The 26574-nt window shown below is 42.8% G+C and overlaps 1 protein-coding gene across 6 annotated transcripts in view; it reads right to left on the reverse strand.

Moving 5' to 3' along the window:
* Window positions 1-26574, reverse strand: part of LOC126412066 (solute carrier family 2, facilitated glucose transporter member 1-like) — a 557262-nt gene that overhangs the window by 15865 nt on the left and 514823 nt on the right. The window contains exon 1 of one of the 6 annotated variants that reach the window (XM_050081458.1): window positions 17662-17724. The exons of the other annotated variants lie outside the window; for them this stretch is intronic. Within the exon in view, the coding sequence (XP_049937415.1) occupies window positions 17662-17673 (12 nt within the window). The 5' untranslated portion in view covers window positions 17674-17724. Of the gene's footprint in view, window positions 1-17661; window positions 17725-26574 lie in introns of those variants that run through there. 6 annotated transcript variants of the gene reach the window in all.

A 26574-nucleotide genomic window follows, 5' to 3' on the forward strand; every position in this document is an offset into this window, starting at 1 on the left:
ATGCTGTGATAGGCAAATGATTACCTTTTCAGAGCATTTACACAAGGTTGGCGCCGGTGGCGACACCTACAACGTGCTGACATGAGGAAAGTTTCCAAGCGATTTCTCATACACAAACAGCAGTTGACCGGCGTTGTCTGGTGAAACGTTGTTGTGATGCATCGTGTAAGCAGGAGAAATGCGTACCATCACGTTTCCGACTTTGATAAAGGTCGGATTGTAGCCTATCGCGATTGCAGTTTATCGTATCGCGACATTGCTGCTCGCGTTGGTCGAGATCCAATGACTGTTAGCAGAATATGGATCGGTGGGTTCAGGAGGGTAATACGGAACGCCGTGCTGGATCGCAACGGCCTCGTATCACTAGCAGTCGAGATGAGAGGCATCTTATCCGCACGGCTGTAACGGATCGTGCAGCCGCACCTCGATCCCTGAGTCAACAGATGGGGCCGTTTGCAAGACAACAACCATCTGCACGAACAGTTCGACGACGTTTACAGCAGCATGGACTATCAGCTCGGAGACCATGGCTGCGGTTACCCTTGACGCTGCATCACAGACAGGAGCACCTGCGATGGTGTACTCAGCGACGAACCTGGGTGCACGAATCTCAAAACGTCATTTTTTCGGATGAATCCAGGTTATGTTTACAGCATCATGATGGTCACATCCGTGTTTGGCGACATCGCGGTGAACCCACATTGGAAGCGTATATTCGTCATCGACAAAATGGCGTATCACCCGGCATGATGGTATGGGGTGCCATTGGTTACACGTCTCAGTCACCTCTTGTTCGCATTGACGGCACTTTGAACTGTGGACGTTACATTTCAGATGTGTTACGACCCGTGGCTGTACCCTTCATTCGATCCCTGCGAAACCCTACATTTCAGCAGGATAATGCACGACCGCATTTTGCAGGTCCTGTACGGGCCTTTCTGGATACAGAAAATGTTCGACTGCTGCCCTGGCCAGTACGTTCTCCAGATCTCTCACCAACTGAAAACGTGTAGTTAATGGTGGCCGAGCAACTGGCTCGTCACAATACGCCAGTCACTACTCTTGATGAACTGTGGTATCGTGTTGAAGCTGCATGGGCAGCTGTACCTGTACACGCCATCCAAGCTCTTTTTGACTCAATGCCCAGGCGTATCAATGCAGTCATTACGGCCAGAGGTGGTTGTTCTGGGTACTGATTTCTCTGGATCTATGCACCCAAATTGCGTGAAAATGTAATCACATGTCAGTTCTAGTATAATATATTTGTCGAATGAATATCCGTCTATCATCTGCATTTCTTCTCGGTGTAGCAATTTTAATGGCCAGTAGTGTATTCAGTGTAGAATCTCATACAGTCTGCATAACTGTGAGCGTAGTGGTTTAGGACACCCAGTTTAACGTCGAGCCAGCAAGACAACCACCAAAGAGACGTCACGAAGATGGGCTACCTCTGCACTGACTACTGATTCGATTCGCAAGTAAACTGTATATTGAAGGAATCTCCGTAAATGCTTTTTAGAAGAACATGCAGGTCAGTGCCATGCTTTTTCTCTGTCTAATTTCCTTTAGCCGCTGTTTGTGTGTAAGCGGCAGGATATTCGCCGGCCAGCACTTCCACAAGAAGCCGTTGCTCCCGTATCTGGGGCTCTTCCGTCCGCAGCGGAAGCTGTGGCGCAGACCCCGCACTGCTTGCCGCCAGCTCAACAGGAGAGACCTAGGTAGGTAGGCAGGCACACAGGCCGGCCTACACGAAGCACTTTCAGAGCACCCGCAGGGAGATTCTGGTCTGGCTCTGGTGCGTATGGGGCGGCTTCGAACAGTGGCTGCGTGCCGCCGATAAGCCGTTATCTGTGAGCACAGCGCTATCTCCCAATCACCCGGTACAAATGGCGAAGCGACGTTCCGGCAGCGGTTCGCCGTACGTCCCACGGCGTGCAGCCTGCTATTCTGTGCTCGCTAGTCAACTGCTTATACTCGCAGTCACGGCTCCGAAACAGGCTACACTGTCACTTTTTACGCTAAGAACATGATGGGATACACTGACGATCCGAATTCCAAAGTATAGAAACAAGCGTTCATCAGAGAGAAGCTCTTTTAGGCTCCGTGTGACATATGGATTTGGTAAGATTTATACGCGTGGTTGTTATAGACATTCTTACTAAATGCTGCAGCTGTTGTGGTCTTCAGTCCGAAGACTGGTTTTGTGCAGCTCTCCACGCTACTCTATCCTGTGCAAGCTTCTTCATCTCCGAATAACTACGGCAAGCTCGTACTTTTCCACCTGTTTCCTCCACTCATGTCTTTACTCTCTCTTTGTAATCAGTCCACCTCCTCCCCCCCCCCCCCCCTCTCCACGTACACTAACTTCCTTCGAATGGTGATCCCTCGATGTCTCAAAATGTGACTCATCAACTGATCTCTTCTTCTAGTCAGGTTGTGCCACAAATTTCTTTTCTCCCCAATTCCTCGTTGTTTACATGATCTACCTATGTAATCTTTAGCATTCTTCTGTAACACTACATCTGAAAAGTTTCTATTCCCTTCTTGTCTGAACTGTTCTTCGAGCACATTTCATTTCCCTACAAGGCTACATTCTAGCCAAATACCTCTAGAAAAGACTTCCTAACACTTAAATCTGCACTCGACGTTAACAAATTTCTTTTCTTCAGAAACACTTTTCTTGCTATTGTCAGTCTACATTTTGTATCCTCTCTACTTCGGCCATCGTAAGTTATTTTGCATAATCCTTGTTTTGCTTTTGTTAATGTTCCTCTTACAACCTCCTTTCAAGACACTATCCATTCTATTCAACTGCTCTTCGAAGTCCTTTGCTGCGTATGACAAAATTATAATGTTATCCGCAACCTCAAAGTTTTTATTTCTTTCCCCTGAAATGTAATTCCTTCTCCAAATTTTTCTTTCGTTTCTTTTTCTGCATGCTTAAAGTACAGACTGAAAAACATGGAGGATAAGGTACAACTCTGTCTCAAACCTTTCTGAACCTTTCATTCCCTACGACTGTTGCAATTGACGTCTTGTTCCTGCACAAGTTTTGTGTATAATCTTTCACTCTCTGTATTCTATCCCTGCTACCTTCATTTTCCTTAGCTTATCTTCTCAGACTAGTCGTAAAGTCATTATTGCTTCGCTCGTTCCTCCATTTCTACGGAATCCCTTCCCGAGGTCGGCTTGTACCAGTTTTTCCATTCTTCTGAAAATAGTTCGCGTTAATACTTCGCAATTGTGACTTATTAAACTGATAGTTCGTTAATATATATACAGCTGTCACCTGCTTTGTTTGGAATTTGAATTATTACATTCTTGTTGAAGTCCGAGAGTATTTCGCCATTTCATACATCTTGTGCACCAGGTGGAATAGTTTTGTTATAGCTGGCTCTCCTAAAAATATCAGTAGTTCCGGGGGAATGTTGTCCACTCTAGGTGCCTTGATTCGATTTGGGTCTTTCAGTACTCTGTGAAACTGTTTTCTCATGCTACTTCTATCTTGATTTGGCTACATAGTCTATAGCGAAGTAAGTCTACGAGGAACGAAGTCTATGGAGAACGAGGTACTTGGAGAGCCCTTAGTGGAAGAAGGAAATGGTTACTGGAATATACCCGAAAGCTTCGAGAAATAATTCGGAAGAGAAATTAGAACGAGCAAGAGAAAAAATTGGATGGAGACAAAGAATAGAAATGAAAAACAGTTTACAGGAGAGACCTGAATGTTGTAAATACACAGAGAATAGTTCAGGGCTGCAAAGGATCAAACTAGTGAAAAGACTGATGATAAACCACAAATAAACAAATGAAGACCTTTCCTTCATCTTCTAATGTTGGAGTTCCAAATTTTTTAAACAGCTGTAGGACGACATCTTTGGCTACGTGCTACAATCGCAAATGAAGCAAGGAATTCATCAAGTAGAATATTGGTTTGTAAAACATTGATTTGAGTATTATAATCCTGTTGGTAGTGATCTATCTGCCTTTCACCCACTGGAGAACTAACTCAGAACACCTGTTACGTTTGGACCTTCAGCCACGGTTAAAAGACATGAGAAGAGCTGTGATTCAATGGAAGTCGAATAGAGCATCGTTGGATACCTAGTCAGATAATTAACTAGGTGAGTAATTACACCAAAAATCTTTCTCAGATACGAACACAAAAACTTTCCATACTGCATACCACTGTAGCTGTTGCGACCGAACGAGGTGGCGCAGTAGTAACACACTACACTAATATTCGCGAGGACGGAGGCTCAAATCCCCTCGCGGGTATTCAGAATTAACTTTTCCATATTCAGAATTAACTTTTCCATGATTTCCTTAAACAGTTTACGGCAAATTGCGGGATGATTCTTTCGAAAGGGTGTGGCTGATTTCCTTCCCCGTTTTTCTCTATTCCGAGCTTGTGTTCCGTCCCTGTTTACGTCGTCGACGGGACGTTAAACGCTGAACCTCCTTCCTTGTGGCACAGCACTCGTGCAACGTGACAGTGCGTCCTTCCAAACGTCTCGTGAAAGTAATCGCTCATTCTGCAGTTGGACACGACAGCTTTCCGGTTGGAACTGGTTGGCCTCTGTGTGGGGTACGACGGGTCCGACACCGTGACGCACTGCCCCGTCGGACTTCGCACGCTGGCCTGCGACGCTGACGTCTGCTGTGTATGCTTATAGTATCAGAACTCATTTGTTTGTCATGGTCCGCGACAACCCGGATCCGTAGACGCGACGCGACCGCCCACCGGCCGAGTACCCGCGCTAGCGTTGCGTGGGCTTCCCCCGCCTGCACTCCCAACTGAAGAACCATGCTGTGGAGTATACACACAACTGTCGAAATGGACTTCCCGGCGTCAACAACACAATCTCAAACACGAGTACGTCCCTCCAGAGCAATCTCCCCTGTATATCTGTGGCAGACAATGGCTGTTTCTGGTGTGCATTCTGTATTTGTTCACCAGACCAGAACCGTGTTTGATCGTCAAGTCGTATTTAGTCAACAAGCAGGAATACGACATGCATTATGGGCGTAATTAGAGATATGGTGTTCCTTCCCATAAGTTATTCAGCAATGGGTTGGTTGTTCATGAACGTTGCTGCAATTGCTGTAAATCGGAACGACAGCTCCATGTCAAGACTTAAGTGGCCCATTATACCAAGTTAGACCAGAGAGGAGCACTGAGACATATGCTCTGCATAAACGATGCAGTCTGGGGGAGACACGCTTTTTCATTAGTGTAGCAACCACAATACCAATCGTGGCCTGAGGTCTACAACACTCTTCCTTCAGAAGCCATGGCACGCTTCGTCTACACAGTCGACCCATTCAAGCGAGCTGGAAGATACTCCCTCTGCACTGATTGATGGCGATACGAGATTCAACAGTTGACACCACTTTTATTATGCTATTTGGCACGTTAAAGACATCTAGAAGAGAAAACCCAATGAGGAAATGTTTGAAAATTTGTAACTAAAACAATTAAATGTCAGGCATTGTTCATTGACCACCAGCCACAAGCATTCTTGGTATAATTCATAGGTAAACTGAGGAGGTATCACTGCTATCAGCTGCAAGCAACGGAACGTTAAGCGGAATTACCGACGAGCGAAAATGTGTACCGGACCGGGATTCGAGGCCGGGATCTCCTGCTTACATGGCAGACGCTCTATCCATCTAAGCCACTGAGGATACATAGTGCGACTGCAGGTCCTATCTCGCGCACGCCTCCCGCGAGACCCACATTCTCTCCTTATATATCCACATACTGCATTCGTTGTGTCCCTACCCATTGTGTCCCATATCCATCTAAGTACAGACTGTCCATTATACTCCTGTTCGATGCTTAGAGATTCCCAGAGGAGGTCGGACGTATCTGTGCATTCGCACTGAAGAAAGTGGATTCATTGCCCAGCCAGGCTTATCAATTATCTGAACGCAGCTGATAGCATTGATCACCCTTGAATTTACATATAGTGTTTCACAGCTGCGGGATCTGTGTGGTGTTTGTTCTTCCAAAGGGACAGACACCATGCATTCAAATAAATGGTGTAACTCAGTTTGAGATCGTCTGTTAGCTGTATCCAATCTTTACGACTGACATACTAAATGGTGACGCAAACACTGACAGATGAAGAACCATTGTCCAGCCACCAGCCATTTTATGTGGTCTGGAAGTAAGTTTAAGGGCCGTCGACACTCGTCTGAAAATATTCAACACTCTTCAACTACGTCTGCCGCATTCAGATTACAAACATAAGATAACCCCCATTGTAACTATCTATGTACCAAACCACCAAGCCAATGCCCATCACATTCTATGAGAAATTTCTCAAATACATTAGCATCACAAAATCCGATTCCTCCACAGAACACGAGATACGACCTTCACACGTCACGGTAAACATTGCTCGCATGCACAGAACATAGGCACAACCAATATTACATAGATTTTTATAAGGTATCCGTGACTGCATCGATCGCTTTGTCATAAGTCAGAGAGACCTAATCTGAATAAAGCTTCTGTCAAAAAATCATACAGTTTCATGCTCTGAAAACTAGGACAATCTTGGATTCATGACATGTCAGCCAGTCACCAAAAGCCGTAAATTCAGTGTTACTCAAAAGGAAACAATTTTTAAAAATCTCCCAACTGTTCTTGCAAGTAGTACAGTCCCCTAGCTCTTCCAGTTTGGTTACATCGGTTTCAAATGGACAAGCAATAATACGAGTGTTTATCATAAGTGTATTGTGGACTACTTCCTTCATAGAGATACTACCATTCCTCAAGATGCTGCCAGTTTAGCGAATTGTCATTCCTTGTCTCCATTGCTCGACACACGATGTCCATCTACGAGGCTGAAGGATTTGCATGTTTAAGTTCCGCATAGAGAACCTGCGTTTAATGGCCGCTGTAGTCCATTACTTTTACTTTATGGAAGGATTGTAATCAGCCCTGTAAGAACAAGTAAGAAAGTAACTGAAGAAACAATGGCTACGCTACGCTGGCGTCGAAATCCGACATTAAATATCACGAGATTTTCGTGCTGATGTTGTTGTGAAACTTCGCCTGGGAAAGATCAGTCACCAGCTATGGTAGGCTCACAAGCAGTTTTTCTGGTACAGTCTTTGGTGGTAATGTGACAAGCGTTTTGGCTGATCTGATGACCCATTATAGAAACGACGCTGCTGCCAACAGGTGATCATCCATTCACTACTGCCGCACCATTCATTAGGTGTGATCCATTATCACTCCCGTTTCGCTACATCGTAACGGTTGTTGGTACAATAACAAATATAAAATTCGGCAAATGTCAAAATACTTCCGTTCGTCGAGTATAAACCATTCTTATAACCTCAAATAACTAACTGGAAATACAGTTAGAACGAGAGCAGAAACGTGGTCGCCCTTGAGTTAGTAGAAACATAGGCACGTGTCACACTGGCTAAAAGACTGGTTTTGCGTTCGCTCGTCCGTTCGCCCGTCGCCGTGTTTAGTTTCTGAGTGAGCTGTGTGGAGACCGGGGCACGTTCTGTTAACAGACACACTAAAGCTAGTCTGCCGTGGCTCTTGCTGAGTAGAAGCAGTCCTCTTCTACAGAAAAGTTTTTGTGACAACCGTTCTGGAAATTATTGTCCAATTACTGCAGCCCTAATTTCCTGTTTGATTTCAGTATATCAATCATGTGGTCTGCAGCACTTTGGTGTAGACCTCATCAAATCAGACGATTGAGAATAGTGGGCCCATTGTGACATCTACAGTTCTCTGACTTGGTGCCTACCTTCGAATTGGAGGTCTATAATTAGTAATACAAATGAAAAATCTGTCACTGACTGCTGGAATCAGATTTCGCTGATTACTGCTAAATCCACACATCTGTTGGCCTCATACTCGACTCACGCATCCCTGCCAAAGCTTTAAATTTTACGGAGACTGCAGCTTTACGAAACGACATACTCCGTAACGTGATCATACACCACCCTTTTCGTGTCGACGAGGCTTCATGGTCTCTAATGTAAGCTCTTTTGTTGATAAACCATTTAAAATTGATCAATGATCCTCTAAAACTCCACACAAACAGCCAACATGGCCTCACTCAAGGCACTGCTCGAACCATGTACACTCTGTCGCTCGGTAGCTATCATCATTTACATTTCCAACCCTGCTTTGAATCTCTTATAAAATAAATGCTTTCATTATGACGTTAATCTGACGAGAAATAATAGTAAAGAATGCGTTGTGCCGGAACGAGGAGCCGCAGCGGTAAAATAATTGATTTATTTTCGAGGATCACGGTTAAATTCCAGTTCTTTCGAGGATCACGGTTAAATTCCAGTTCAAATGGTAAAAATCTGGGGTGTAACGTCCCAACGACTTAGAGACCACTCGTGTAACTGCTCAGAATAGCCAACGGTGCCATTGCGCTTTGAAATAATATTCCTGTATAATAATTTACCTTAATCGACTCATGAAAATCGTAGTAAACCTAAATCAAGATGACAAACTAGGATTTGCAATCCGATCATTCTGAATAGGAATCTAGTATCTTACAAAACTCCAGATGTCAGACACTCAGATCGGTACCAAACGTTGTATGTCGACAGAGTATCAGCCAAAACTCCGATATAGTTCGTACTATGTGTTGTCATTCAGCAGAACGAACGTCAACGTTAATTGAAAGTAATGCTGGGACTACGGACAACATCAGAAGCCTCACGGTGAGTAGGTAACTTATGTTGCTCCGGTTGGGAAGTTAGTAAAGCGTTAGATTTTCGTGCCAAAGGTCCCGCACTCAAATTCCAGTAACGACAATTTTTTTTACTGTATTATGTGTGAAAGTGTTAAATGGGACACCGTATTTATGACATGTAGAAGGACTATTTGGAGTTTACAGCAATGTTCTCTTGGCAGTCTGCTTTCGCTTCGTTTCTTTGAAAGTAGTAAACCTGTAGAGTACATTTATAGTTTCACAGAATATACAATTAGAACAGAAAAAAATTACATAACACATGCCGAAGTAATAGTAATGAGAATAATTATTAATAAACAAAATAATAAATAATAAGATTATTAATAAGTACATAATGTTCAACTAACGAAGCGAAAGCAGATTGCCAAAAGAAATTGCTAAAAACTTTGTAAAGTCCTTTTACATGTCAGGAAAATACTCTCACATACAACAATTTCATGTGTAAATAGTAAAAAAATATTGTTATTGGTGGTGTTTGAACGCTCAATCTTCTCACCCACGCGAGATGTACAATACAGTCAATCACAGGTATACTTTTCCTGTGCTCCGTAGCTCTGTTGATAATTACCGTTTCCGCATGTTCTACTCGACGACAGCACACAGCACGTACTAAATTAGTGTTTTGTTTGATACTCTATCGGGACACAACGTTTGGTACCGATCTGAGTGTCTGGCATCTGGAGGTTTGGGTGTCAGCAACTGCGCCACCTCCTTCGATGATTTCGATTTGGGCTTCGTGATTATGCTTGCGCTGCTTGCCCATATTACAGTTTAAGTCGCGACCTCTCTGCGACATCGATTATTAAACTACGGAATCATCAGGTGTAGTCGAGATATTAGTTTTTTGTGTGGTGTATATTGTCCCATCACACCATCAGAAATAATAGAACCTATCGAATGACGTGGCACATCAACTATTGAACAATTGATAAACTGGTAAAACGACATTGTTTTATTAACAAAATACACGACACGGACGACAATGATTGTCCAGTTCAGTGACCAATCACAAAGTGTTCGTTACACACGTTGAAAAATACTCAACGGTTAACTGTTCAGTTTGCTTAGCAGAGGTATGGTATATTAACTGTTAGATTTAACTGCTTCAGTTTCATTTGTAGAAACCCCTTCAAAAGGGTGATACTGTTTTTGACAGGACATGGTCCATATCCCATGCAGTGATGTAGAATTAAGAAGACAAGAACACAGACGCCTAGCTGAGGATTAGTAGGCACATCTGAACATACTCTGAATGTCATCAATGTACTGAATTTAGACGCGGACTGGAGATAAGATCTGACACCCCGTAATGAAGAGAAGTGGGAGCTGCTTGATACTTTAGTGAGTAATATATCCGAAGTTACACTAGATGAATATCAAAATACAAGAAGTCTTGATGAAGAAACTGAAGTCAGTAGCAGTCAAAACAACTCATCGAGTTCCGGTGCAAATGGAGAGACATCGCTTAGAGTTATGACAAGATAAAGATCAAGACGTGGTCTTCTCAGGAAGCGTGTAGTGAAGAGTCACGGAAGGCCAGTGGGGAAAGAACCAGTGACAGAAGAGTATTTTTGTGGGTTTAACTGATGGGGCGACGCCGGATGTCGGGTGCCGTGTTCTCCCGGGACATTCCAGGAGAAATTAAATGGCTCCCGATGAGTTTGGTGTGGATGCGATATTGCCTGTTGGAGCCACCGATGATGCCAGGAAACTTTCCTAATGAAACGGTGGTCATGCATGTCCCGCTCAGAGAACGAAAACCTTTTCGTGTCACAAGAACTTCCTGCGCACTCCATAATGTGAGATTGGCCAGAATGAATCATTAGGACTCTCATGGTAGTAACAAGATGTATAGTTGGTTGGTTGGTTGGTTGGTTTGTTGGGGGAAGGAGACCAGACAGCGAGGTCATCGGTCTCATCAGATTAGGGAAGGATGGGGAAGGAAGTCGGCCGTGCCCTTTGAAAGGAACCATCCCGGCATTTGCCTGGAGCGAGTTAGGGAAATCACGGAAAACCTAAATCAGGATGGCCGGACGCGGGATTGAACCGTCGTCCTCCCGAATGCGAGTCCAGTGTCTAACCACTGCGCCACCTCGCTCGGTGATGTATAGTTATCGTGAGGTGTTATACTTAGCGCTTATTCAATAGCTTAGTATAGATTCTGGGTGCCAGAATCATATTCACAACGGGAGGCCGCCAATTGTGAAATTCAGATTCGATTCATACTGCGCATAATAAAAGCTCATGGCCAGAGGTCTAATGTGGCAAAGCACCAAGATGCACTTCTCAGCCGTTGTCGAGAAAATCGACAGTTAAAAGAAACCGTTGCGGTGAAATACTCTCTACGACTAAGAATTTTTTACAGCGTCGTGGCACAGCGGTAAGCGCTCGGGTTCGTAATCCGAAAGTTGCCGGATCGAATCTCGCGCCATGCAATTTTATTTATTATTAGTTTTTTGTAATTCATATATATATATATATATATATATATATATATATATATATATATATATATAAACTATTAATGAATTGCTTATGCATCTTGGTGAAGGCGGATCGCTCTCCAATTGTACCGCCTCCATTTTCCGTTTGTTTAACAGGGTGTACCAAAGCTCTCACGCCCGCACTGATTATATATACATATATATAATTCCCGGCAACCAGTTGCAACAATTATGCATATAATAAGTTGTTGAAAGTCGTTTGTCGTGGAAAAACTGGCGACTTTGAACATCATTATGTTTTCCGCAAACAAAGTTGTATTTCACAAATGTTATTAATTGTCTTCATAAGGTTAACCACGTATAGTTAACGGAAGACGTAGAAACGATAATCCGAAACGAATACGTATAGCGTAAGTCAAACGTTCGAATTAGAATAGAGACCCCACGAACACAAATTTGCTGTGGCAGGTATGAAATATAAACTCCGTTACTCGCTCGTTACACTTGAAGGACAGATGTTGAATGGGCCGAAACGAGCCGCCGCATAACAGCGTAGTTGCCTGCTGACTTCGAAAGAAGGTAGTTGCGGTCCCTAGCGCAACTTTTAATATCGTCGAAAATCAGTGCGGACGTGAGAGCTTTGGTACACCCAGTTAAACAAACGGAAAAATGGAGGCGGTACAATTGGAGAGCGATCCGCCTTCACCAACATGCATAAGCAATTCATTAATGTTTGAATTACAAAAAACTAATAAGAAAAAAAATTGCATGGCGCGAGATTCGATCTGGCGACCTTCGGATTACAAACCCGAGCGCTTACCGCTGCGCCACGACGCTGCAGAAAATTATTAGTCGTAGAGAGTATTTCACCGCAATGGTTTCTTTTAACTGTCGATTTTCTCGACAACGGCTGAGAAGTGCATCTTGGTGCTTTGCCACGTTACACCTCTGGCCATGAGCTTTTATTATGCGCAGTATGAATCGAATCTGAATTTCGCAATTGGCGGCCTCCCCTTGTCAGTTAATATTCTATATCTCTATTCTTCGTGTCTACATATTTGTTTCTCAAACACATTTATCAGAACGAGAGACCAGTTTCTTGATACCGTCACTGAAGTGTGTTTGGCTTTGTTGACGGAACCACAACCTCACCTCTGCTTGCACCACTTTATTACGATCAAATTACATGAAAATCGGATGGGGCTAAGGAACTCGAAGGCGTCGAATCGTTGCAGCTGTCGCAACGCTCATGTGTGGTCTGGCAACGACTTGCTGGCAGAACACACTGCCACGTTACAAGCTACAATTCGGAGACCTGTAGCGGCAGAGAGCTGCAAATGTGTAGCCATGAAGAAAAAAATTTCGGAGGCATTGCTTTCCAGCAGGCCCTAGTAAAATGGCATACGTACTCAAAGTAACAAACCTGACATTTAGTTTCAAGAGGTTAAGTGGTGGTTTCTTACGATGAATTATTCTGGCTGTAGAAAACTCATTCAACAAAGAATAATGCTTGTAAGAGTGAAAGATTTAATATACCTGCAATTACAATTGGTGTTATACAACCTGAAATAGGTAGCGAGACTTCAGTTTTAGGTGTTTAGCTGCAATAAATGAGTAAAAATGTTAATTTGCGACAGCCACTATGTTTAATGCGAGGCACTACGGTATCATTGTAAGATACAACTTCATGAACAGAGCCACGACCTGTTCTCCCGACATTTATTGTACAACACGGAAGGGCGTGTCAATTGGACGTTCAGCACTGCCAGATGAAAGTGAACAGCGGGGCTTGAGAAGTAGGCTTACGCGCATGCGCATTGCAGCCGTTTGTACATCTTAACAGACCGGCGACTGGTCGGTGACGCCTCGACCCCAATTCAACACCAGTGGTGAGCTACACACTTCGTTCACGATTGCCAATGCGTACTCACGCGACACTGATTCCGCTCTACGTGCGACCTTCAACGTCGACAGCTCAGACCCTGCTCAGGGCCATCCCGTCAATCCACGAAGATCGCATCGCCCGAACCTATTAACACACTTCCGACAATGACAGGAACTTCCAAAGGCCGAGGTACGACCGATTACGTACACAAGCGACATCAACTGTCCCTGACATACCTATTCTCTCTGAAAGCGAGCAAGAATTTCAGGACTTGTTCAATGGAATGGACAGTCTGCTGGGCGCAGATGGTGGATTGCGAGTAAAGGAGAGAATTTCGTACTGAGGATCGGCAGAAATGAAGCAAGAGACAAGGTTAAGATCGAAATTGGGAACCACATAATAGTGAAGGGATTCCGCTACCTTGGTTGCAAAATAACGCATGAAGGGCAGATAAACCATGAGAGAGAATTCAGACGACAGATGACCCAAAAATAAACTCCTACATTAAAATCAACATTAACTGCACAATACTGTACACTGTTCAGAGCAAGTAACCAAAGTGGTGTCCCATGTTCCCCAAAATCATCTCTTGTTCACTATCTCTTTCTTTTTACATGCCTTGCAGTTTGTTACAAAAGAAATAATTTACAAGACAATAAAATATCCTCGAGTATTGCTCCCTTCCTGAGAAAGTACCACGAAAAAAATGACTGACTATGCCGGAAAGCTTCTTGGAGTTGATTGGCGGAAGAGCTCAACAAACATACGAAGAACCAGTACAAGAAAATGGCTCTAAGCTCTGTGGGACTTAACATCTGAGGTCATTAGTCCCACTACAAGAAAACACGGACGGGGATTTGAACCGTCGTTCTCCCAAATGCAAGTCCAGTATGCTAACTACTGCGCCAGTCCGCTCGGTAATTTAAGACGATGGAGTAGACAACGATAAATGAGAGGAATTTCTTACTTTCGTGATTATACTGGGGCACTGAGGGTTAGCGGTATGCATGTAGAAGGCTGGCCCTGTCATCAATCAAAGTAGTGTAAATAATTAGAGACAACGGAATATGGAAGAAGACAATCAAAACGACTTTTCTTAACAGCAAGTTGACATCGGATGCCGTCCTCTTGAGTGAACGAACAGTCGTTGGACACTACATGATTTGATAAACAGTGTTCCATTAGTATGAACTGCCGGCGTATTCCATACATCCATATCCTGCTGTGAGTGTCAGTGTTCTAACAGTGACGCTTTTGGTGACTGTCTAACGGTATGGGATGTATTTTAAAGTGACAGCTGGACTCATATGGCTGAAGTGAATCAGTTATTAACTAGAAATAACTCTGATCACTATAGTTCCATGAACATTATTTATAGTACAAATGGTGACATCTTTCACAATGACAGTATTTCATGGCGCTGGGTACAGACTTTTGCAAGCGAATTGACTACAGGTGTACACAATTTTACCACATTATTTGTCCACCGATGTTATGAAATATTTGGGATACCATCGAACGATCTACTTTATTTTCCACGTTAGATCCAGTGTGCACAGTATTACAGATATTGTAAATTAACGGCACAAAATTAATAATCTATACCTCGTAGAAATCGCCAGAAGTTAATCGAATGTGGTTTTTGAGGGCTCAGAATGCCAATCGCCACCAAGAGAACGATAATACGAGTCATGTTGCGCGGTTGCTTCCCCTGACGAGTGCTGGAAGCTTGAGACATCGGAAGTAAGTATGAACAGTCCGAACGATGAACTGTCTGAACAACGGAATGGTACAGTGTAGTTTCTGTTCTACTCTCTCTCTCTCTCTCTCTCTCTCTCTCTCTCTCTCTCTGCGCACGCATGTGTGTGTGTGTGTGTGTGTGTGTGTGTGTGTGTGTGTGTGTGTGTACGTACAGTGTTCAGTCTATGTTAGTTGGCCAGTGGCCACATTTCCGACCTCTAAACAACGCGAGTGATCCTTATTGCGAGTGGGCTTCCATGATATCCGTCGAAGCATAATTCACTGCGTATCTTCTAGGAATTTACGCCGACTTTAATAATCTATCGGTATGCTGTCCTTCGCTCGTTTTGAACACGTGCTGCTCAGAGTTACGGCCACCTCTAAAAGTATACTAGGCCCGTTTTTATCTAGCAAATTGTATTCCATTATATACTTGTCCGGCGGATGTAGTAATCTGTGAAGGAAAGTGCACGACTGAAATAGAGCGCACAGGCGACGAACGTGCCATCTTGGAACCGGAAGACAGCATCCAGGAACACTCGTTTTGAGGTGAAATTATACATCGTAACTAAAGATCCCGGTGAACAAATGATTAGTTAGAACTCTCATAATCCCGAAGAAACATGACATACAATGGTTCGCAACGAATTTTTAGGGATATAGCATAAGCGGACGTGCTGAGAGGACGACGAATGGACGTAGTAGACGTCTCGCCAACGCCGAGATCGTTAAGGAATGAGCACTGCCGCAGTTAGAGCAATGAAGAGAAAGAAACCACCTGGGACTTTGCTGAAGGAACCATCCCAGCATTCTTGTAAAGCGATATATCTGCTCAATGGCGATCAAGAATATCGAAATACAGTAAGAGTACGTCGACAGTCTGTCTATTTCCCTTGATGACGTGCCAACTTACGCGAATATTTTCATAGATAAATCCTGTCTCTTAACGAGAACTTAATTTATCTTTACAAAGATAGCTGGATTAGCGATGAACACTAAATCTGATTTTTTTTTATTGTGGAGAAGTCATGATTCTGTTGTGCTAACCGGGATCAGGTTTACCGAATTATCGAATGTCATTTTATTACTGTTGTTATTGCTGAGATCAAAGTAGAAATGTATGCAAAAAAATGTTATGAGATGACCGAGTAAACACAGAACTTCAGATTTATTCTCCTAAGTTTTTTTTGGACATCAGTGTTTTCCTTGGTAATGCGTCAGTCATTTAGGTCCAAAGACGCATAGCGAGAAAAGCAAGCCAAATCTCATTACTGTAAAAGCGACGCCTGTGTCAGAGGATCAGAAGCTAATAGTGTTACGGGCGCCGTCGTAACAAAGCAAAAAGCTCTGCAGCGATATGGCTTCTTTCCGGAAAACAGAAAATTTGCGGCGTCACAACTTTTAACACTGGTGATACTTGGTGTAAATGTTTAATGATGGCGCGTTGAACACCATCAGCTTGTTCCTTTCAACGGCACCGAGCGGGGAAGCGCAGTGGTTAGCACACTGGACTCGCATTCCCGAGGACGACGCTTCAAACCCGCGTCCGGCCATCCTGATTTAGGTTTTCGTGATTTCCGTAAATCGCTTAAGGCAAATGCCGGGATGGTTCCTTCGAAAGGGCAGGGCGGCTTTCCTTCTCCATCCTTCCCTAACGTGAGCTTGTGCTCCGTCTCTAATGACCTCGTTGTCGTCGGGACGTTAACTAATCTCCTTCTACTCCTTTCAAGGGAGTGTTTAAATATGTTACCTAACTTTTTTTTCCCTTAGCTACGTGGATGTCAGTGAAGGCGACTTGCGGTAAACGTGTTTGAAAATAATACGTACGAAATTGTAACGGTACTTCTACAAAATACTATGCAGAATGACCAATTCGTGCTCTCACAAAAATCCGGAAGACTGACTACAGGACATAGAAAAAACCCCATTTCGTTAAAAAAATTTCATCTTCCCAGTATCGCTGCTATACTTCACAAGCGAGAAGGTTGTCTTTTGGCTGAGAAGGTAGCAGCATAAGCGTTCAACAGTTTACTGTATATACGCAATTCTGTGTATATGGTGAATTTTCGAACAGTTACTACTTTAGTTGACTTTACCATGTAAATAATAATAAATAATTGTAACAATTAATTTACAAAAGGTGTATCACATTTCTTGTTGTCTAAAGTGATAACGAATGAAATGAGTTTTTTTAACATGTCTAAAACAACGGAAACATGAATTCATCATCAGAACTCATGAAAAGCTGTAAAATGCAACGTAAATATAAAACTACTAGCACAAAACAACTGATAGCTTCATTTGAGGCAGATAAACAACAACAACAACAACAACAAAAATCCCAGTGACAACACAGCTTTTATGACCGGTATTTGCTCCCTTGATGACTTTCGTTCTACGTGCCTTAGGCAGCCGTCCAAGGCATCTTCCTGTGCCTCAGGTTTCGTCTCCTAATGTTGGAGACATAATCACAGGCTAGGAAGGAAAAAGATTCTAACTGCCCTTATAACAAAAATCAGCAAGGGCGCAGTGAAGATAACGCAAAAAGTGCTGAAACATGTTTGGGTAAAGCAAAGATAATTATGTTAATATCAGTGACTATTGTCCCTATCTTCCTCTAAAGCCGGAAACATCACACGTATGGCCTTTCTGGGCAGTGAGAACTTATCCGTGATCCCCAAATTAGCCAAGTAACAGAAACTTCCGTTTGTTGCGCTACACGCTTCCGTCCCCAGAGCACAATTCCTCTTTTTATGAGAAAAGAAGGGCTGCCATCTGTGGTCGGTCCCGTAGCGCACCCCAGTAGCGCGGGAACCCGCCAAAGCTGCGCCGAGCGCTTACTCACCTTGACGTACATGGCTGCAACTTGCCGGCTAGACCGTCACTCGGAACTGTGCGTCGCGCGGCGAGCCCCCAGACATATAAAGTGGGGATCCGGTCGTGCGCGGGTGGGAGGAGGAGGGGCGGGGGGAATGTGGGGGCACGGCCTCTGCGCGTGTGACGTGGCACGCTCCCATTGGCCGGCGGGAGGCTGGCCCACCGGCGTGCCTAGAGTCGCCCGCGAGCTGCGGCGCCGAGACGCGTTGCACGTGGGGCTGAGGGGACGCCGAACTTGGCTTTCCCGCCTCCGGAGAACAGCGGAAGCTGATGGCTTTGTGCCGGCCCCAAGGTCGCCAGTGTTCCCAGTAAAGTGTATCCTCTAATAGTGAACTGTCGCTGCCCTCAGGAGTCCCAAAATTCACGGAAAACTGAACTATTTCTGTACACCATCTTCTTTTCGTTTCTAGGCCCTAATTGCACCTTTTGAAGAGCAAAATTATGAGAATTGGGTGTGCAACGAACTTTTTTTTTCTTCCGTTATTTTCCTGATATAAACATGAGTTCCATCACCAATGTGGCCTTATTGTATTGAGACCTTAAATTCCAGTTGGTTAGGCTTTGTAGTATTTTTATTAAATGATCAGATACTTTGCCATAATTATTTTCAGCCATAATGGCTATGTTTGTGAACCGTGACTGTGTGGGAAAATTATTTATTTCAAGTTTCTGCTACCAGTAACTTTTTATTTTGTGCTTAATCTAACATAAGCAACGCGTTTCGAACATGTTTTGTTCATCTCCAAGCGTTTCTACATACACACATTTCTCTATGTATGTATGTATGTACAAACGCTTGAAGATGAACAAAACACGTTCGAAACGCGTTGCATTATGTTAGATTAAGCATAAAATAAAAAAAGTGACTGGTAGCAGAAACTTGAAATAAATAAATACTTTGTCATAATTTGTGTGGTTGTTCTAGTGGTCATCCTTAATTTCCTTACTTGCAGATGGAGGTGTCAAAAAGTACACATGTTATCAATAATTTATCCACTTTGCTGGCTGTCGAGGTCTGTGGCTGTGGGCTATATTACGTTGGTGCATAAATTCGTAGCGTTTTTGTTTTGCATGTTGGTATTCCGTTACCTACGGGTATATTTATTGATTATCATATTTTTTATTTGTAGTTCACTGTTGCTACTTGAGTTTACATATTATCTTTTTGTCATTTGGACATAGTGAGTGGAGCTGTGGAAGCTAGAAAATGGAATGCCAAGTACAGAAATCGGAACATTTCATAAGTATTCTTCTTTTTGAGTTCAATAGAGGGCTGAAGCAACAGTGGTAACCACGTGTGGGGATAACGCCATTGGACTGAGCACGGCAAGAAAATGGTTTTCTCGTTTCATGGAGGATCGTTTTGATACTAGTGACTCCCCATGTTCAGGAAGACCTTCGGGTTTTGATGAAGATCGGCTAAAACGCATTAACCCACCACGATCCACATCAGTGTAATCGAAAACTTGTACATGTAATGAACTGTGCTCGTTCCACCGTCGTGCGACATTTGCATGCAGCGGTGAAGGTTGAAAATATGGTGTGTAGCTACCCTATGTTCTAAGCCCAAATCACAAAAATCAACGGGCATGTGCACATCCCTGCTTACTCGTCATCAATTGGGTCGTGAACAACACTGACCATTTCTATCCTGTATCAGTACTGGTGACGAGAAATGGCATCATTACGCTAACATATGGAAAGGAAAGGACTGGTTGAGCGCAAAAAACTCCCTGAACAAAGACCTTCGCGCATCCAAAAAAGATAATGTTATGCATATGTGGAACAGTATGGTGTACTACAAACTGCTTCACCTAGGTGTATCCATCACTACTCACATTTATTGTGAATAACTGAGACGTTTTGCAGACACAGTCCAAGAACAACGATGAGGAAGATTGCGTGAAGAGATGCTACTCCACGATAACACCCGCCCGCATTCTGTTATACTGACGAAAGAGACTGTACAGGAGGTGGGATGGGAAGTCACTCCGCGCCCACCTTATTCACTTGATGTTGTGCCTCCACATTGTCACATTTTCTGCTCTCTATCCAACGACCTTCAAGGAACTTCTTTTCCAGATGAAAATACGCTCAGAACATGGCTCGAGGAGTTCTTCGCCTCAAAACCACGTGATTTCTACAGTCGCAGAAACGAAAAGTTACCTCAGCGTTGGCAGACTGTTGTAAATAGCGAAGGAGAATATATTTTTGATGACTCAAGTCTCTTATGTGTATCTGTTGTGTTTATCAAACTTATGAAAAAACGATACGAACTTATGCACCAACCTAATACTATTGTAAGGAAAATATCAACCAGCCACATTTTTATGTAATTTTATTTAAGCCAATACGCATTTCGGAGTTTCACCCATATTCAATTAGCGTAACACATTTCATAGTGTTCTGCAAGTTCAGTCACTATAATGTCTACAAAGTGTAGTAGCTAAACAAAATTTTTATTTTACACAAGGCAGCTGCAGAATCCAATCTGCTGTTGATGCTTTAATGATGTACTTACTGATGATTGTAATAAGCATTACGCTAGCTGAAAATGGATGAAAGACCGAAACGCCTACTGGCTTAAATAAAAATACACAAAAACTTGGGTGGTTGCTGTATTTCTTAAAATAATGCACAAGTTATTTTTCGTAACAGCACGAAACAAGCTTAATAACCGAGCGAGGTGGCGCAGTGGTTAGCACACTGGACTCGCATTCGGGAGGACGACGGTTCAATCCCGTCTCCGGCCATCCTGATTTAGGTTTTCCGTGATTTCCCTAAATCGTTTCAGGCGAATGCCGAGATGGTTCCTTTGAAAGGGCACGACCGATTTCCTTCCCAATCCTTCCCTAACCCGAGCTTGCGCTCCGTCTCTAATGACCTCGTTGTCGACGGGACGTTAAACACTAACCACCACCACCACCAAGCTTAATCCCTGCCGCATTTGAATATGTATATTATGTTTCTGAAGTTCAGTGAGTGTTGTTACGAGACATAATAAGTGTATTATTTTTGTACCTGCACCTGCAAGAGAGGAACATGTGCATGATGCCAAGCACAACGATACTAACTGTGGCAAGTTACGTAATCAGTTAATCCATGTCCTAAAGAGCGTGACCAACTAGAATTAATGCCTCGTTAACGTCAAACCACTTTGTTGAGGATGAAAATGTTCCGAAACATGTTTGAACGAGGAGAGTAATATAAAAAAGATTCTAGCTCTATTGACGAGATCATCTTAGTTACTACGTATACAAACATGAAAAACATCCATTTATAAACGGAAGTGCCGGGGATACCTAGGATCACATTTAACAAACCTCTCGACAGAAACTGAGATCCAAAGTAATTTTTCCGATTTTTATTTTTTTTCCTCCACCGATTTTGGATTCCTCTAATGCTTTGACCAACTTCTCTTTCCAGTCAAGCTTAGCTAAGTCGGCTGGCAATTTTTCTTCGACAGTTTGAACGCACGTTGTCTTATTTGCTTCCTACTATCTCTATCGCCTGTTTAGCTGGATTACTAAATTTTTTACGCTTACCCCGATTACTCCTCCGACCGCCTGACAAATGTTCCGCACCTGCCTCTTGGTTTGTGTATAACGATTGCTCTACTTCACTTTAAAATTCAATTCGACCTACTCCCTTAAATATTTACATTCTCCCTTACTATCAGATACAACACACTTCTGACCTCTTATTCACTAGATCCATGTTCTCTGTATTTTACAATCATGTAGTAATTCCGATGTAACGAATTATTTCAAGAAATTTTTCTGTAACTATAGCGAAGTATTTGGGGCCAGCAGATTTCTTTTTTATGTTCGCCAATACTAGTCCGCTTTTAATCTGCATCAGTATGTGCCGTGGATATAAAAACTACTACTATACATAGTATCATGTTACCCTTCCCCATTCCATTCACGGTGGTTCCCCTTAATGTACAAACGCATCTCTGCGATTTTGTCATACTCATAAATGCTGCACGTATGTTAGAGAAAAATACGTATTTCTTTGACTCCTCTTTGAATACACGCTCCCTGTAGTTCAAGAATAAGCTTTTATGTGGCGTAGTCTTTTTTGTCCTTACCTGTCAAACCGTAAGAACGATTTTATGCCACCCAGAAGTCGTAAACAAGCCTTGGGTAAGGAGATAATACAGTTCGTACCATGCGCAAAGAACTGAGCCAACAATATTCAGTATTTGGCTTCTTTTCTTTCCGCTGATTGTCGTTCACAGCGACATTGACACTTTTGGCCCACACTTTAAATTTCCTACGCGCGACATAGTTCAAAATCACACATAGAAAAATTAAATAAAAATATGGAAATAAAATAATGAAAAACTTATACCTCTCCGACGTCGATAAGCGGCAACTAATGTAAATAAACACAAAATCGTGTAAACAGAGGAAAGACACCTCCAAAATGACCGTGATGTGAGGCAACAGTCACACGTAACGCGTCTGACTTGGAAAATGTCAACACACATAAGCAGGCTCGACACTTCCTAGGAACTCATGCAGATATACTACGCAGTGCAAGGCGTCTGGGATTTTACGTCAGCCTAGTGTGACACACAATGTTTCGCTAACAACCCGTGGTAAACCCTAAGCAAACGAGTGCGTTACCGCCTTGACAAGATGCGCGGGAGATTTCCAAGGAGGTCGTAACTCAGAGATACCGCAAGTACACAGATAAGGACGCCATTTCTCCTCCGTACGCGACCTCTTATTCAAAAGTTTTGGGGACGTTTGCATCATACAACCAGATGAAAACGAAATTCGAAATTGGTCCGACAGCTACGAGCATCCAAACGCGGGAAACAAACATTTTACGTACAACAGGAGCACGACGCCATTAAGGGATTATAGAAATGTTGAAGGTCAGTGAGGTCTCGAACTGCACGTTATTAGCATAATCTAAATCTATACTCTGGAAACAGTGTGAAGTGCAAGGAAGATGGTACTTCCCATTGTACCGCTATTAGGATTTCTTTCTGTTCCATTCGCATATGGAGCGTGGAAAGAATTATTGCGTAAATGTCTCATACGCTATTGGATGGGAGATGAACGTCAGTGGTGCCTGCTTACTATTGTGTTGGGAAGCTAAGGTAATGGTTGTAGTATTGTCACAATATGACAGACATCACTGCTGCCCCCTTTCTGACCCCTCGCTATTGGGAATATATTGTATCTAAAGTCGGCTGGCGTATAAAGATGAAATTACTGCGTATACAGCGAAGTTCATGTCCTAGCCATCTCCCCCAGGTAGGATTATCTTATCATAAATTTATTATGGCACGACCATAGACGCAAACCGAGCTTTCGTAGTCTCATCAACATAAGTGGAAGATTTATGTCGGAACTCGAACAAAAGCAGACGTGAAAAAGGAACTATTTCCATGCCCGTTCTGTTCAGTCGTGAAGCGTGCCTCTTGCGGAGGTGAACAACGCAGTTTGCCGCGCTGTGTGAAGCCCCTTATCCGTCTGAGGGGCTGTTTTGGTTGTCCACCCCTGGGCTGGAAATTCTGCCCGTGCCGCGAGGCACGTACGCACAACGCAGCCGCTGTACGCAGCCGTTCGACGTCTCACCACCGCACATACACTCTTTCCTGCGTAACAGATTAACACGCATGTTCACTACAGGCCCCGAATTAAATCACCCAATTGAACAATATAATTATCTGTCAACTCGCAATTAACATTAACTTAGAAACTTTGCAGAATAATGCATTAGACGCATACTTCTATCGAGCTCACAAAATATTTTTAATCTTATTTTTTATCTTTTCTAGATCTAAATTATCAGACGAGTATCACTTTTCAAGCTGTGTAGTTCGTCTTCTACCTTTTCGCTATCTTCGTTTCCAGTATATTTCATTTTTTGCTGTTTTATTCTTCCATCAATTTCCTAGCTTTCCTCTGCGTGTGTACACTTGTAGTTCAGTATTTTCTTCTCAAAAACCTCTCTTCTTTATCATTCTCTTAATCATTTTTTCTGCCGAGATCTTTTAATTTCTGCGGTCCGAAGTATTGTTAATTTAATTTTTTAAAAATCTGGAATATTGTTTCGGTGATGTATGGGGCAATGTGTTATGGTTTCAAGAACTATGTCTCCGAATTTAATATTAAAATAAGTAACCTTTGTGTTTATTGTTTCTTTGTCCACAGAGAGAAAAGATTTCTTGCAATATACACAGATACTATATATATGTACAGGGTGACACAAAATAACGGGACTGTTTGAAATGAGTTGTGGCCGCCATGGGCAGGTGGCAGCACTGCGGGTTCGTGACAGTTAACGAGTAAACAGTCCGCCATTTCAGTAACCATGGATCAGTGGAACGGACAATAGCGTGCGTTAGCCATAAAAATGTTTTACAAAAACAATGACAGTTTGGTAGCGGCGCAGGGGGAGTTTCTGCGTTTTTATAATTCAGGACGTCATGATGATGTTCCGTCGAAACACGCGATAAAATGTTGAATTAATAACTTTGAAGAGACTGGATCTGCCCTCAAGAATAAACCAACAGGACGACCATGAAATGTGCGTTCTCCAGCGAACAATGATGGCGTACGCGAGTCTGTCTTACGGAGCCCATGGAGTTCAATTCTAAGTAAGCAGCAGTTGTTGAAGTGTCCCGAGAGAGTGTTCGCAGAATTCTCCATGTTGTTTTAAAATTTCATCCGTACAAGCTACAGATGGAGCAACAACTGAAGGACAACGATTACCGGTTACCATTAGGATTCTGTCAACAAATAATAACAAAAATAAACAACTACCATGATTTTTTAAACAAGTTGTATATGTCAGATGAGGCACACTTTCATCTCACGGGTTATGTGAATAAACACAAATGCTAATTACGTTCATGAGCGCCCTTTACACGCTAGTAAAGTGACAGCATGATGTGGTGTTTCATCACATGCGATTGATTATCGGACCGTATTTTTTCGCAAATGAACAGGGGAACACAATAACTGTCAGTTCCGATCGTTACGTGGAGATGTTACGAACTTTCATTACAGCTGCATTGAACAACTTTGCAAACGTTCAAGAAGCCTGGTTTCAATAGGGCAGAGCGACATCACACCCTGCACGGCAATCAATGGCGTATGTGCGAGAATCGTTTGGCAACCGTGTGATCTCACGATTCGGTAACATTCCCTGACCCCCTAGATCGCCAGATGTATCCGTTTGTGATTCTTTCTTGCGGGGCTACCTCAAGAGCAAAGTCTACACGGCTCGACCAAGAGCCGTGGATGAGTTAAAACAGGGAATTCGAGATGCAGTTCACAGTATCCCAGCTGAGATGTTGCAGAGGTCAATGAGGAATCTCAACAGTTGTACTCGTACAGAAGGACGCCATCTAAAGGACGTAATTTTTTTTGAAAGCGTAAATGCCATTAATGTTTCGTAAATGGCAAAGTTGTAAGCCTACATCCTTCTGAATCTGCTTACTGTACACATCTTTTGGTCTCCCTCTACGATTTTTACCCCTCACGCTTCCCTCTAACACTAAACTGGTGATCCCTTGATGCTTCAGAATGTGTCCTCTCAACCGATCCCTTCTTTTGCTCAAGTTGTGCCCCAAATTTCTTGTCTTCACAATTCCTTTCAGTGCCTTCTCATTAGTTACGTGATTTTTCCCATCTAATCTCCAGCATTCTCCTATAGCACAACACTTCGAAAACTTCTATTTTCTTCCTTTCTAAACTGTTTACGTGTATGTTTCACTTCATACATGGCTACACTCAATACAAATACTTTCAGTAAAGACTTCCTAGCACTTAAATCTACATTCTATGTTAACAAATTTCTCTTCTTCAGAAACGCTTTACTTCCCACTGCCAATCTACATTTTATATCCTCTCTACTTCGGCCATCATCCGTTATTTTACTGCCCAAACAGCAGAACTCGTCTTCTTTTATCTTATATCCTTCTTTAAAGACAATGCACATTCCGTTTAACTGCTCTTCCAAGTCGTTTGCCGTCTGTGACAGAAGTAAAATGTCTTCGAAAGCCTCGAAGTTTTTATTTCTCCTCCCTGAAATTTAATTCCCATCCCAAATTTGTCCTTGATTTTCTGTATGCATGCTCAATGTACATATTGAACATGTCGAGGACAGATTGTGTAAAATTATACCGTAAAATAACGAGACTGGTTTAGTCCTTTCAAAGACATTTAAGCAGATATCTAAGCTTTTGGTGTTTTATGGTGGGACTGTACGTGGCTGCTTGATGACCTAGTTAAATCATCGGAGACTTGACACAACACAACACTTTAGACCATGTGTTACTCTTGATCCAACACCGCCTAAAATGGATGACAAGCTGATCGACCGCATACGAAACACAGCATGTTAAGAAGGGATGCAGTTGAAGGAGTGTCGTCTTAAATTAAGATTCTATACCTGTGGTAGAGCGTGCGTGATCAAGCTGCTTCTGCTGCAGCATGTGAAACAAAAGTGTCCCCTATTATGATCTGATCACTGTTCGCAAAGTGCAACGTCGTCACAACATAGCACAACTTGATACTATGCCGTTTTATCTTTATACTAACTACTCATGGAAGGTGTAGAACAAATTAAGGATCCGGTAATGGTAGTCGAGTCTGCTTTTTAACAGAATTTTTATTTACTCTAAAATTGAACAAAGATAAATCAAAAGTTACTTGCGTTTCACAGAATTTGCCTATTGTCTTAAACGAAACAAATGTTGATTGAACGAAATCTGCCGTTAAGAGAATTTCATGTATTCTAAACTGAAACAAAGTTAATCACAAGTAATCTGTCTTTAACAGAATCTCAGGTACCGAAAACTGAAACAGAAATTAATCACAGGTAACCTACGCTTAGCAGAATGTAATTTACA

The sequence above is a fragment of the Schistocerca serialis genome, chromosome 7 (assembly GCF_023864345.2).
Source record: "Schistocerca serialis cubense isolate TAMUIC-IGC-003099 chromosome 7, iqSchSeri2.2, whole genome shotgun sequence".
NCBI classification, from domain to species: Eukaryota; Metazoa; Arthropoda; class Insecta; order Orthoptera; family Acrididae; genus Schistocerca; species Schistocerca serialis.